We start from the raw sequence: 12,554 nt of genomic DNA, 5'->3' as shown, positions 1-12,554 counted from the left end.
CGTGCTGGTTTTCCCGAGGTAAGTGCTGATTATGCAAGGGTCTGTGCATAAGTCTGAGTCAGATTCCACAACTGTCCATACATTTCACGTAGAAAAGCAAGTGACGCCTTCCAGCCTCCCGTCTGGATAAACCAGGATGGTTTCTGCGTATGTCGTAGGTGTTGAAGTATTCTTTGTATCTGTCGTGAAAAGAATGGATTTTGCCAAATTAGCTGTAAAGCTCCTTATTGAGATGGTCAGGCCATTCTTTCAAAGTCACTAACACCTACATGCACGTGGTCATGGGTTTCCCAGCCTGGCTGGAAGGGCCCCCTGATCCCCCTGGGCCTTGTTCATAGGATGTGAAACTAGTTTGTGAAAATGGAAGCAGGTTAGTGGGCTCTGGCCATCGATATGTTAGCTGGCATTTAACCTTTAAGGAACCATTGCCGTGGAAATCATTGGCGCTGCTAATTTTTTTTCTATTTCATATTGCACCACTTGATGTCATATACAGATAGGTCGAAGCAAACAAAATTGAGGGGTTTAGGTCTAAAGTGGTCAAGTAACAGACATTTCATGTGACTTAGCCTGAAACACACGTGCTGGATCTGAAGTTGTAAAAGATCTTCCTCCCCGAAAGAATAAATGTGACTTAAATTTCCTAAGAGAGTGAATACCGTTGTTCTCAGAGTCCTTAATTTGGTTTTAATAGCATGAGCGTCCTTTCTGGGGCACAAAGCACTCTGCTGTTTATACCCCTCCTCGTGATGGGGAGTCTCTAAAAGTCAGGGATCTAGACGCCTGCCTGGGAATGGACTCCAAGTGACCTACCTGCTCACTGCGCCTTGGAAGCACCTGTGCTGTGCTCAGGCCAGACCCAGCTGCCTTTCTTGTGCCAACAGGGAGGCGCGCTGCAGTCACAGGCTGCCTTCTATTAGAGTCGCTGGAGGGAGCCGCCTTCCTTCCTTTCCTCCTGGACGCGTCGCCCACCGGGCTTTTCACCCGCAGCCCCGCTGACCCCGTGCCTTGCTCTTGCAGGAGGGATTTTAAGGAAGGGCGCGAAGCTGTTCTTCCGCCGGCGGCACCAGCAGAAAGACCCCGGCCTGAGCCAGTCCCACAACGACCTGGTGTTCCTGCAGCAGCCGGCGGGGCTGCGGAGGAAGGGGTCGACACTTGCCCGGTTCCTGAACAAGAAGCTGCTCTCCAGACACCGGGGCCAGAGCACTGCAAACGGCGCCCCCCTGGACCCCTGCCCATAGGCCGGCGCGCGCCTCCTTCCCCGCGATGCTGCAGACGTGGACCCTCCGTAGCCACCCGCCAGGACACAGCCAGAGGGCCCGTGAGTTGTGGACGGCCTCCCTGTCCCCAGTCTAGCTGGGTTTTTTTCCAACAATTTCATCTTTTAAAGGGGGAAAAAAACCCAACAGAAAACATTCTGAGTCTCCAGCCAGGAGGTTTCCCCCGGAGAGAACCTACAAAGCCCAGTTTGCCACCGGAAGCCACGAGACCCGACGGCTCTGCAGCGTGGGCGGTGCTCACGTCTAAGAGTTGAAGTTAAATGGGAGAAGGATATTTACCACTGTGTGAACTACGGAACTTACCATAAGGGGCTGTGGATGGGCAGGGGAGGGGGACAAGCTTTGCCCTCCATGCTCTAACTTTGGTCCGTGCCTGGACCACATCACAAAGAGGAGGCCGCCTCTGTGCTGTCACTGTGAACGGAATGGATGGGTCACCTCTCCTAATTGGCTGCTCAGAATAAAAAGTGCAGGCGGCCCTGAGTACTGAGAGGTGGGACACAGGCAAGAGAAATTACCATGGGAATGGAAACACTGACAAACGTAGGAAGACATTTGCCTTTGATATTAGCCATATAACTTGAAAAATTATGCAAATACTAAATATATCCTATGCATATTATGCTGAACACTTTTCTAAGTTTGCTTTGAGCCTATCTACGAGTGGGAGATATATAAATCCTTATGTGGTTTTTATATTTTTCTCTATAGCATCAGAGCTGTAATAATACGAACAGAGCAGCCAACACAGGGAATGTTTCTCTCCCGTCCGGCCTCCTTGTTCACAGAAGCGCCAGAAGATGAAGTTAGGAGCAATAGGCCACAGCTAGAGGGACACGGGCACCACACACATATGGTTTTTCTGCAGTCCGAGGTTGTTTTGCCAAATATTGCCCATAGCCGAAACAAAGTACTTTTAGGGCAAAAGAGGAAATTATTTCATGTCTCAGATGTGAGTCTTAGGAATGGAAGTTTAATAACAAATGAGCCAAACATGCGTCACACTTCTTCTGTGAGCTCTTCAGAATTCTACTGTGTTTAGCAACTCTTGGGATGCCCTTGTTTTGATTTCCAGTGGAAAAAACAGTCAGTTCGGCACACGATGTTAATATCCCTACGTGTCTTCCAAACCACTTTCCTCATCTGTACGCCGTTACCCTGGGGTTCATTCACAATTTTCACATCGTCCACTCCTTCTCAATGAAACACTTTTAGGAGACATGCTTATTAAAAAGCACTTGTTGGGCTTCCCTGGTGGCGCAGTGGTTGAGAGTCCGCCTGCCGATGCAGGGGACGCGGGTTCGTGTCCCGGTCCGGGAAGATCCCACATGCCGCGGAATGGCTGGGCCCGTGAGCCATGGCCGCTGAGCCTGCGCGTCCGGAGCCTGTGCTCCGCAACGGGAGAGGCCACAGCAGTGAGAGGCCCGCGTACCGAAAAAAAAAAAAAAAGCACTTGTTATCAGGGTGAAAGGTTTTGAGTAAGATTCATTTTCCTCCAATAAGATTTAAAGGCTACAATGAAAACTTGGCTCCTGTCACAGATGTGAAATTGGGTGAGTTCCTTCCTATAGCTGCTTTTGTGAATCCTTAAACATATATTTCAGGAGTAAGAGAGCCATGGATGAGCAAAACCTTTATAAAAATCAAAATTATAGAATTTTTTCCTTTCCTTTTTTTTGAGGGAGAGATTAGAAAACTACATTAAGAATTTTGTAAAATGCACATTTAAAATTCTTAGGTATCCCAAGAATTATCGAGTAACTGTAAAATGACTTTTTCAGCATAGTTTGCTTTCAAAGATTATACTCCAATTATAATCGCTGTAAGTTAGCACCTGGTATTCCAAAATATAGTATATTCATACCAAGTTAGTCCCCATAGGCTAGTAATCGCTACTAGTCTTTTGGAACCGATGGTCTCATTAATGTTCTCTTCTACTTGAAGGATTACTGTTCTCTCTCATGTGGTCGACAGAACCTGTGACATTCCAGAATTAATTCTAAGAGGATATTGTGTGTCGAATTTCAGGCACTGATCAGAAGTAGTTAGTACAATTTGTTTTTGATTTGGAAATTCAGATGGACTTGATTTATTCAAGCGTGAAGGTGTCAAGAGTTTTAGATTCAAGTTTCTCGCTCTGAAAAGAAGTCTTAGCTGTTCCCATTCCTGAATGACCCCATGAGCATTCTGTTCTCTGCTTCATCCCTTTATCCGGGGCTCTGCTCTCTCAGCTTCCTCGTGACTTGAAACCTCTTCAGGGTCCCGGGCATGGGTCAGGTGGGCTGCGTCCACCCCGTGTGTGAGAAGCGCGTGGATTAACACGAGGGGGACAGTGTTGCTGGGAGATGTGTATTTCTTGGTGTCTGTTGGATGTACATCAAGAGCCCTGTACATTTGAGTCAATCCCAGAGCTTACCCTCCAGACACACACACACACAGTCACCATCAAATGGCTTTTTCTGAAGTTGCGGAGGACACTAACGTAGCAGGGAATAGGATGAGAGAAAAGAAGCGTAGGGTCAGGGTCGCACCATGAGAACAGGGGCTGTATCGATACTGTGAATGTTTCCTTTCCAAGCTGTTTATCCAGATCTGGTTTTTAATGATGTAGGATATTTATGTCAAAGTAAATGTCATAACATCAATCTAGATTATACACCAAATGCAAAACGTACTCATTTGTAAGCCACCTTATTCCCTTACCTTTTCCACATGCTGGACTGTTCTGAGGGCTTTTGGTTTGGTTTCTGTTTTGTCTCGATGAAATCTTTGCAGAGTGGTGTTCTGAAAGCAGTTTCTCGCGAGCACTAATGTTAATGTGCGTCTGTATGTCCGGAACCAGCTGGTCACGTTGGTTTTAATGAGCTGTCAACAATTCTCCTGGATTTGTTTAAGGACGAGCCTGTGTTCTTTGCGGAGGAATGAAATGGACCTTTAGGGGTGCGTGTATGTTTTCATGTAGCGTCAACAGAAGTACCCATCTCATCGTTCCAGTTGAAAACCTGCCGTGAGGAAGAAGGTTTAGACCGAGCACTTTATTTAAATCAGGTCTCAAGTTTAAGTTCACAAGTGGCCCTGGATTCCTAGAGAGGGCTACCTGGCCTGCCGCTGCCGACCCGTCACAAGCTGGGTGCCTGTCCAGGTGTTTGACTGTTCCGCTGGCCACACCTATAGAAGAACAGTGCAGATTTTCTTCTCGAACAGAAAGGGAAAGATTCATTTACGCTGCTGCCACTCAATTCAAGTGTTTTCTGAGTAACCATCTCGGCTCTCTTGAAACCTGACGGTGTAAGTTGGTGGATGTTCGAAGTCAGAACATTTAACTCCATCAGATGAAAAACAGATCTCAGCGCCGGCCTAGACCTGACGCCAGACCCTGCCTCTGCTGCCCCATACCTGCGAAGGCGTGATGACCAAAGCAGGCGGCACAGGGACGCCAGCACTGCTAATCCTGCGAAGCAAACTCAGGTTACACCTCTCTGGTTCCTTTTTTGGGGGGGACATTCCTACTTTCTGGATGAGGACGCATTTGAAATACAACAAACTGCCCCATTCACCCAGCTGCCAACTGGTCAGTGACGTGCCGTTTATAATTTAGGCTTGTAGGGTTTTTCCCCCCGATATCGTATCAAAGCTACTTTTTTTTTTTTTTTTTTTTTAAAGAAGAAAATAAGAGGTTTTCCAGGTATGTGGAGAGGTTTGGCTTGATGACCAAGTGTGGCGATGACTTTACCCGACGATGATTGTATCCCTGGGAAGCACTTTAAAAACACACTGCAGTCCTGCGCCAGCCCTGTGCAGCTGGGTTCATGCGGGGAAGTTGTGGCTGGAACACGAACGGTCTTTGAAGGAAATAAACGTGCCCACGCAACACTAAACATTGAGTCGTTTTTGCCGAGTCCTGCGCTGTCCCCGAAGTCCAGCGGCTTCTCTGAGGCGCCGGAATCCTGGTCTTGCCTTTGTCAGGCGCCACCCTGGTCAGCTGGCTAACCCGGGAGCTGTCCTCCTAACATTCTCCTTAGGTGATTCATAAGTCACTTAGCACCTGCTTTAGGCCTGGGGCGAAAATCATTTACTAGACCGTCCATGTCTCCCATGAACTTTGGGGTTCTGGTGAATTGTAGGTGCTGCCAGTCAGGGTCTGCTTGGCTTGGGTCCCCCAGTGGCCACGTGACCCTGTATGATCCCCAGGGACCTTATGAGGAGTGCTGTCCCCTCGGGGCGTGAAGCCTTTATCCATCCATCGCCCTCGTTGTCATCGCCCCATCCCAGCAGTCGCCCGAGGGTGGGTGCACAGTGGACACCTGCATGGGGTCAGAGGGGCATATGCCAGGTGGGGCTCTGTGGTGGCTGGCATCCAGGCTGGCCTGGGCTCCTCCACGGTTACTGGGTGGGGACGGGTCGGCCGGGAGGGGTGCACAGACAGCGTCCTGCACCAGCCCTGCAGGCCTCACGTCTCTCCTGGTCATCAGCTTCCCTGTTTCAGCAGTTTCATCCCACTCATCTACCCAAGCACCTGGCACTTAGAAAACTGGTACCCACCCCAGCCCCTCGCCCATCCCCCCACCCTTCCTCTCCGCTGTCCTGACCCTGCCTGTCCTCTCGGGTGTGGAGTGGTCACTTGAGGGCCGAGACTGACGCACAGCTCTGCATTTCAGAGGAAGACTCTGCCCACGCAAAGCCCCAGTGTTAGCGGGGCTCAGACCCTGGATTCTCTGCTCTGGACGTGGCAGGTGGCGATGGTGCTGCGACTGGTTTGGGATTAAGGTATCCTGGGGCCTGGGACTGAACTGCTGCTTCCCGTGTGGCCGGTGGTCCACTCTGCACTGACACTCTAGGAATCTGGAGGGACTTGCTGGATGGCCAGCTTTCCCAGCCTGATCTCCTGCGGTCACCTGCAGGTGCACACTGTTCTTGCCAATCCCCTCTGTACAGCCCAAATGTATCCACTTCAACCACCTTTGGGCATTCTGGAATGCACACCCCTCGGCCCCAGGATGCAGTTCTCCCTGTTCTTACGATCTAACCAAACACAAGCCCTGCTTTCTGCATGAAGTGCTCGGCACCTCGGATGCCCCAGGGCACTTCCGTTGGCATCCTTCAGTCCCTGTCACTTGGCCTCACCTCACTCTCTCCTAGACTTGCACCCCAGCAAGAATGTAGGTGCCCGTATCCCCTGGGTCTAGGATGGTGCCCACTTAAGCAACGATGGACATCAGCAGACAGCTTTATATAAGCTCAAATAGGAAGTCTGCTTCCTCCCATCCTACCCCACTCACCAGGGCCCAGGGTCAGGGGACAGAGCCAGACATGGAGGGGCGGCACGTGACAAAAAACGTGCTGCTCTTGATCTCGGTCACTTCCTACAAATATAGGGTGCTGTGAGTATATGTCAATAAATCGTTTATTAAAAGAAAATGCAACTCGCTCACCACAGAGGGCTGGCCACCAGGACGAAGGACCTTGCGCGGTGCCCGCCCTCAAGAGAACGCTGCCAAGGCCAGACCCCCTGAAGCACCAACTTTCACCATTGTCCACTGCTCACCTTGGCTCTGTAACCATGACTGTCCATAATGCAAATCGCCAAGCTGTGCCCTGCATGTGCCAGGCACTCAAAACTATTCATTATTGGGGCTTCCCTGGTGGAGCAGTGGTTGAGGGTCCGCCTGCCGATGCAGGGGACACGGGTTCGTGCCCCGGTCAGGGAAGATCCCACATGCCGCAGAGCGGCTGGGCCCGTGAGCCATGGCCGCTGAGCCTGCGCGTCCGGAGCCTGTGCTCCACAACGGGAGAGGCCACAGCAGTGAGAGGCCTGCGTACTGCAAAAAACAAAACAAACAAAAAACAAAAAAACTATTCATTATATTGATGTCATCAATATTTATAAAGTTGGATGCTTGCCTAGATGCCTTGGGTTACTTGGTAGTTTAGAGAAATACCAGGAGAGAAAGACTCGAGATCACAGTGATTATAGCCAGTACTAACTGAGCACTTACTATGTGCCAGGAATTTTGCAAAGTGTTTAACAGATACTGACTCCTTATACTCTTTGAAGCAACCCCATGAGTTATGATCTATCTCTGCTTTACAGATTAGGAAACTGAGGTACAGGGAGGTTAGGTGACTTGCCCAAGATCACACAGCTGATGAGTGGCAGAACCAGAATTTGAAGCCAGGTTGTCCAGCTGGAGACTCCATGTTTGCGACCACAAGTCTCTACTGCCTTGTGTCAACTGGAGAGACCAAGGACTTGTGGCCTTATGCAGTCTCTCCTGAACTTTAATGCTCCCTGTTGTGGGTGAGAATGATGGAAAGTGAGATGCACTGCTTTGCACACAGTAGGAATGAGATTATTTGCTGATTACTTCTCTCTTTATCTGGATGGGAAGAATTAGCCAGAATGAAAGTAGAAGCTAAAGGTGGTGTAAAGAAGTGAAGCTTAGGATATGTACATCCATAATGTCCCCTAGCAAAGGAGTTTTATATCTAAATTAACAAAAAACCAGAGCTGATGAGACAAGTTAGTTGGAAAGTACACGTCAGGCAAGCCAATGTCAGGACTGAGAGCATGACACCCAATCTGGGGCCACGCGGTAAACTGATGACATCTTAACGTCACAGCTAGTCTCTGTTCAGGAAGGAAAATCCACTGACAATAAGGGAGGCTCTTCCCTATTTATGATTTTTTTAAATTCTCCCAATTTATTTTTAAAAATTCCAAACCTACAGAATGACCTACATACCCTTCACCTAGATTCCCCAGTTTTGCGGCATTTGCTCTATCCAGCATCTATCGGTCAATCGATCAATTATTGTTTGAGGACATCATGTTTCACTGTAAATTCTTCAGAAGCCTTTTTCTAAGAACACAGACATCTTCATGTCATAATTCAATGCAATGATCACGTCTGGGGAATTTAACATTAATGTTTAAAAATTTCAATTTAACATCAATGCAATACTATTATCTAGTATCACAGTCTATATTCACATTTCCCCGACTGCCTCCATGACATCCTTTATAGGTGGTTTTCCTTTTTTTCTGCCTGGAATTCAGTGAAGGCCTGTTGCATTAGTTGTTAACAATAAGAATTTGACACTTTCAGCAACAAACCTTTTTTTTTTTTTAACTTTAGAATTTTGGCTACAAACCTGCCTTAAAAGGAGTTATTTCCAGCCCTCACAGACAGAATATAATGAACAGGCTGAGATTTCTTTTGAAGATGCAATGACCTTGGGGAATGTGGACCCAGCCCTGGGCTGCATGTGTTGCTATGAGAAATGGCTTTAGCGGGGTTGAGGTCTTGTCTGCTCTTCCACTCTGGCTCTGACCTGACACTTTTTTCTATAAATGACCTGCTTTTGTGCCTATATGACAGTAGATACTTAGTGTGCAGAGACCAGAGAACCAGCCATCTGGGATGAGAATTGTGAGTGATGTCACCAGAGGGGTGGGTGTGTAGGTGGCGGGAGCACATTAGCTGTCGTGGTCAGTTTGGGGCTCTTGGGAGTTGGGGCACATTTGGGCAAAGACCTGAATGACGGGGAGATGGTGGTGGAGAACCTGGGAGCGTGTTCCAAGATAGTGGGACTGAGTGCAGATCTTGGGAATGTGTTGCAGGAACAGAAGCCTGGCGGCGGGCTGGGATTTCACCACTGGAGGCAGAGTGGGGGCCACTAGCAGGGTGGAGGTGAGGGGACACAGGTGAGGTGATCTAGGTGTAGGAGGCTGTGGTGCAGACCTACTGTGAATGCCACTGGGAAGCCACTGCAGAACATCAAACATGGGGGGCGGCGAAATGAGCCCCGGCAGCACTGCACACTCTGCAGGCTCCCTCCCCACTCCCTGAGGATGTGCCCTGCTGATGGGTACTTCCCTGGCAGTCCAGTGGTTAGGACCCCGCGCTTTCACTGCCGAGGGCGCAGGTTCAATCCCTGGTCAGGGAACTAAGGTCCCACAAGCCAAAAAGATCAACCTCAAACACATACCAATACAAGTGAGTCTGGCTGAAGGATAAATTACTGCAGGCGGGACTGCTGGGCTAAAGGCTACGTGCATCTAGAATTTCTGTGGATATCAACAAATGGCCTGGATGGAGGCTGTACCCGTTAAACCTCCCACCCGGAAAGGATGAGAACATTTGTTTTTCCACAGTCTCTCCAAAATCATGCTATTCAACTTCGAAAATTCTTTGCTAATGTAATTGATAAAAATGATCTCACTGTGATTTTGCTTTACATACATGGCTGCAACAATACAGTTGACTAGCACCTCCTATGCTTATAGGAGCCATTGCATTTTCTGTGCACTGTCCATAGACTGTTCATTTTTCTCTTGGGTTCTTTATCGTTTTCTTAATGGTTCTTAAGAGCTTTACATATATGAGGGGAACGAGCCCTTTCTAATATCAATTTCAAATCATTTCCCTCAGTTCGGCCCCTCTCTTTGACTTTGTTAACGAAGGCTTTTTGCCAGGCATAAATGAACAAGACAGCTTACATCTCTGAATATGAGAGGCCAGGACTAGATAAGCCATCCCTTTGGTCCCTTCTATTTCTAATACTTTGTGACTGGTGGGGGTCAGGAGGCCACACCAGCCACCAAGCTTGGGGTGGAGTGAGGGGCAGAAACACTCAGTGCCAGGGAGCTCTCTGGCCTCAATTTCGCTGCCTGGGTCTGTGTGCAAACTTTGCACAGAGCAGTGTGGGGTAGTGGTTACGGCGGGGACTTCGGGGACTCACTGGGCCTGGATTGAAATGCTCCGCTCTCCGCTCACCAGCGAGCTGCTCTGATTCATGAAATTGGGGGGCAGAGCAAGGGCTTCCAAGCGTTCACTGTGTGGACAGAAAGATGACCAAGAATGGCAGCAGTCCATGGGCTAGATTCAGAAATCATTATGCTTGGGCAGCAAATCTTAGAACTGTTTTAAAGAAAAGTTCGACCCCCGCTCGCACCTAACCCTTCCAGCCCCCTCCAGGGAATTCAGGCTCGACGGAGCCATCAGAAGAAAGGTACTGGGTGTGGGTAGGGGCCCTGCGCGAGCTGCCAGCGCAAAGTTGCCGGGGGTGGCGGGACCCGGCTGCGCCACCGGGTAAGGGGCCGCGCGTCGCCGCACGACGCTCCCTCCAGTCTCGGGGAGAGGGCAGCCGGAACCCGCCCCGCTTCTACTCGCCGATCCGGATCCACGCCACTCGCTCACCGCGCGCCCCGTCCACGCCTCGCCGCTGCCCTGTGCACGCCGCCCAAGCCCCGCCACAGTCCTGTCTACACCGCTCCGGCTCCCCCTCGTCCACGCGGTCCGCAACCCCGCTGCCGCGACCACCGCAGCCGCTGCCGCTCCACTGGTTTGTGCCACCTTCTCCTCCGTCCACACGACCCGCGCCCTGCTGCTCGCTGGTCCATGCAGCCCGCTCCACCGTTCCCCGTCCACACTGCCCGCCTCCGCGCCCAGGCCGTCCGCTCCGCGTTCACGCCGCCCGCTTCCCGTCCACACCGCCCGCTCCTCCGCCTCCCCGTCCACGCCGCCCACTCCCAGGCTCTCCCGTCCACACTGCCCGCTCGCCTGCTCCGCGACCACACCGCCCACCCCTGGTCCAGGCCGCCAGCTCCCCAGCTCTCCCGTCCAGGCCGTCCGCTCCCACGCTCTCGCGTCCACGCCGCCCGCGCCCCGGGAGAACTACAACTCCCACAATGCCCCGCCACCGCCCCCCGGCTTCCGGTGCTGCGTAGTTTCCGGAGCGGATCGCAACCCGGAGTCCGGATCCGATCCCGCTCTGCACATTCCAAAGGCAGGTAAAGCCCGGGCCCCGCGCCCTCCGCCCGCCCCCGCACGCGCCGCCCCGGCCCGGCCCGGCCCGCCGCCCCCGCGCGCCCCCGCCTGGCCCGCCGCCCCCGGCCCCGCCCGGCCCGCCGCCCGCCCCGGTCCAGCCGCCATGCCGCCTGTTCTTTGTTACATTCGCCGGCTGCGGGCACCGTGGGCGATCGGAGTCAAAACCCGGCTGGATTTCCCGGAGCCGCTCCGGGATCGCCCTGCGCGCCGCCAGCCCGCCCGCCGCCGGCCCCGCCGCGGGCCCCGCCGCCCGCTCCCCCAGGCCCGCCCGCTCGGGGCGCGGGGCCGGGGCCGCGCTCGCCCGTGGGCGCGGCGCTGGGGGTCCTCCGCCCCCGGCCCCCGGCCCGCGGTCCCGCCCCCGGGCGCCCTCGTCGCCGACGGTTCCTCGTGATGTCACTCTCCCCCGTCCTGGGCCCAGCCCCCGGGGGCGAATGGGGAGGGTCCCTGGACCCCCCGCTCCTGCGGTTAGCAAGGCAGACCCCAGGATTCGGGCGACGGGGCTGCCCAGCCTCCCCCCGCCGCCGCCCCGCCCCGAGCACCCTGCATCCTGTTTGTGTAAACCCTTGGGTGGCAGAGGCAAGGTAGTGAAATCCGTGGACAGGTGACATGTGCCCGCCCTCGGGGTGGGTGGCTGTGCTGGAAAACGGCGCGCTGGCCCCGCCCTGGCGCGGACAGGTGGACCAGCCGGCCATGTGGCCTCTGGCGAGGGGACGGGTATTCGCGATGAAGGTCAGCTTTGAGAAGACAAGTGAAAACGCATTATGGAAATATCCACCGTGCTGATAGCTATAGTTGTTATGTGTTAATCTCTATTAAGGTAGTAGATGAGATTTCCTTTTTTTCCTCAAAAGCTCAGAAATTGCCATCCTGCCCCACCAAGGGTAGATTAAAATGGTAGAAACAAGTGTGTGATCAGAGACACGTGGGCCCGTGTACATATTTAAGCGGCCAACCCACAAAAACCACGTTTGCTTAAGCCACTCATAGAATCTGGACTCACCAGATAAATTTGGAGAAACCCAGCTTGGTTCCTGGACGTATTTTTAAGGACGAAAAGTAAATGAGCAAGTGGTTTTATGACAGATCTTCAAAGGCAACAGTGAGAACTCTCCCTGGAGAGTGTAATGATGTAGACACTTTGTTTTTATAAGTTAGCCTCCCCCGCCACCCAGTACACACAAAACACCACCGTATTTTGTTTCAAACCTGGACATTTTCACGTTTTCCACATTTTCATGACTCCACTCTGCTTCTCTGGATTTCCTTGACATCACTGCCTTATGGTGAATGGTTAAGAAATAGGACTACAGTTTGAATTTTGAAAGGGAAAGATAGTAAGATTTATCCTGTATAAAGTTTTTTTCTCCTATATCTTTGATTCATATTTTTGCAAAACTACCAACAAAGAATACAATATGTTCGATTTTGCAAGCAGAAGGAATAG

At 51.7% G+C, this 12,554-nt stretch overlaps 2 protein-coding genes and 1 long non-coding RNA gene across 7 annotated transcripts in view; 2 read left to right on the top strand and 1 right to left on the bottom strand.

Moving 5' to 3' along the window:
• Nucleotides 1-5,988, top strand: part of C2CD2 (C2 calcium dependent domain containing 2) — a 63,332-nt gene extending 57,344 nt beyond the window's left edge. Inside the window, exon 14 of one of the 3 annotated variants that reach the window (XM_049710292.1) lies at nt 5,939-5,988. In XM_049710292.1, the coding sequence (XP_049566249.1) occupies nt 5,939-5,973 (35 nt within the window). In that variant the 3' untranslated portion in view covers nt 5,974-5,988. Of the gene's footprint in view, nt 1-884; nt 5,159-5,938 lie in introns of those variants that run through there. The other 2 variants (XM_033418358.2, XM_004264579.3) reach the window with 2 other exon arrangements.
• Nucleotides 5,989-6,668: 680 nt separating this feature from the next.
• On the bottom strand, nt 6,669-10,982 carry LOC117199291 (uncharacterized). Of its 2 annotated transcripts, none has more exons than XR_004480492.2 (2): nt 10,868-10,982; nt 6,669-10,115 (listed from the first exon to the last, which is right to left on the bottom strand). It is a non-coding gene; the product is annotated as an uncharacterized LOC117199291 (long non-coding RNA). The 2 variants fall into 2 exon arrangements; XR_007477583.1 differs by having other exon boundaries at nt 6,669-10,159; nt 10,868-10,945.
• The window catches only part of PRDM15 (PR/SET domain 15), a 58,871-nt gene continuing 57,299 nt past the window's right edge, over nt 10,983-12,554 (top strand). For both annotated transcript variants that reach the window (XM_033418352.2, XM_049710285.1), the window contains exon 1: nt 10,983-11,069. The gene's annotated coding sequence lies outside the window, so the exon portion shown is untranslated. The remainder of the gene's footprint in view (nt 11,070-12,554) is intronic.

Source organism: Orcinus orca, chromosome 5 (assembly GCF_937001465.1).
Source record: "Orcinus orca chromosome 5, mOrcOrc1.1, whole genome shotgun sequence".
Taxonomy (NCBI): Eukaryota; Metazoa; Chordata; class Mammalia; order Artiodactyla; family Delphinidae; genus Orcinus; species Orcinus orca.
Note: the sequence above shows the minus strand (reverse complement) of the source record. Positions and strands in the feature narration are given on the sequence as shown.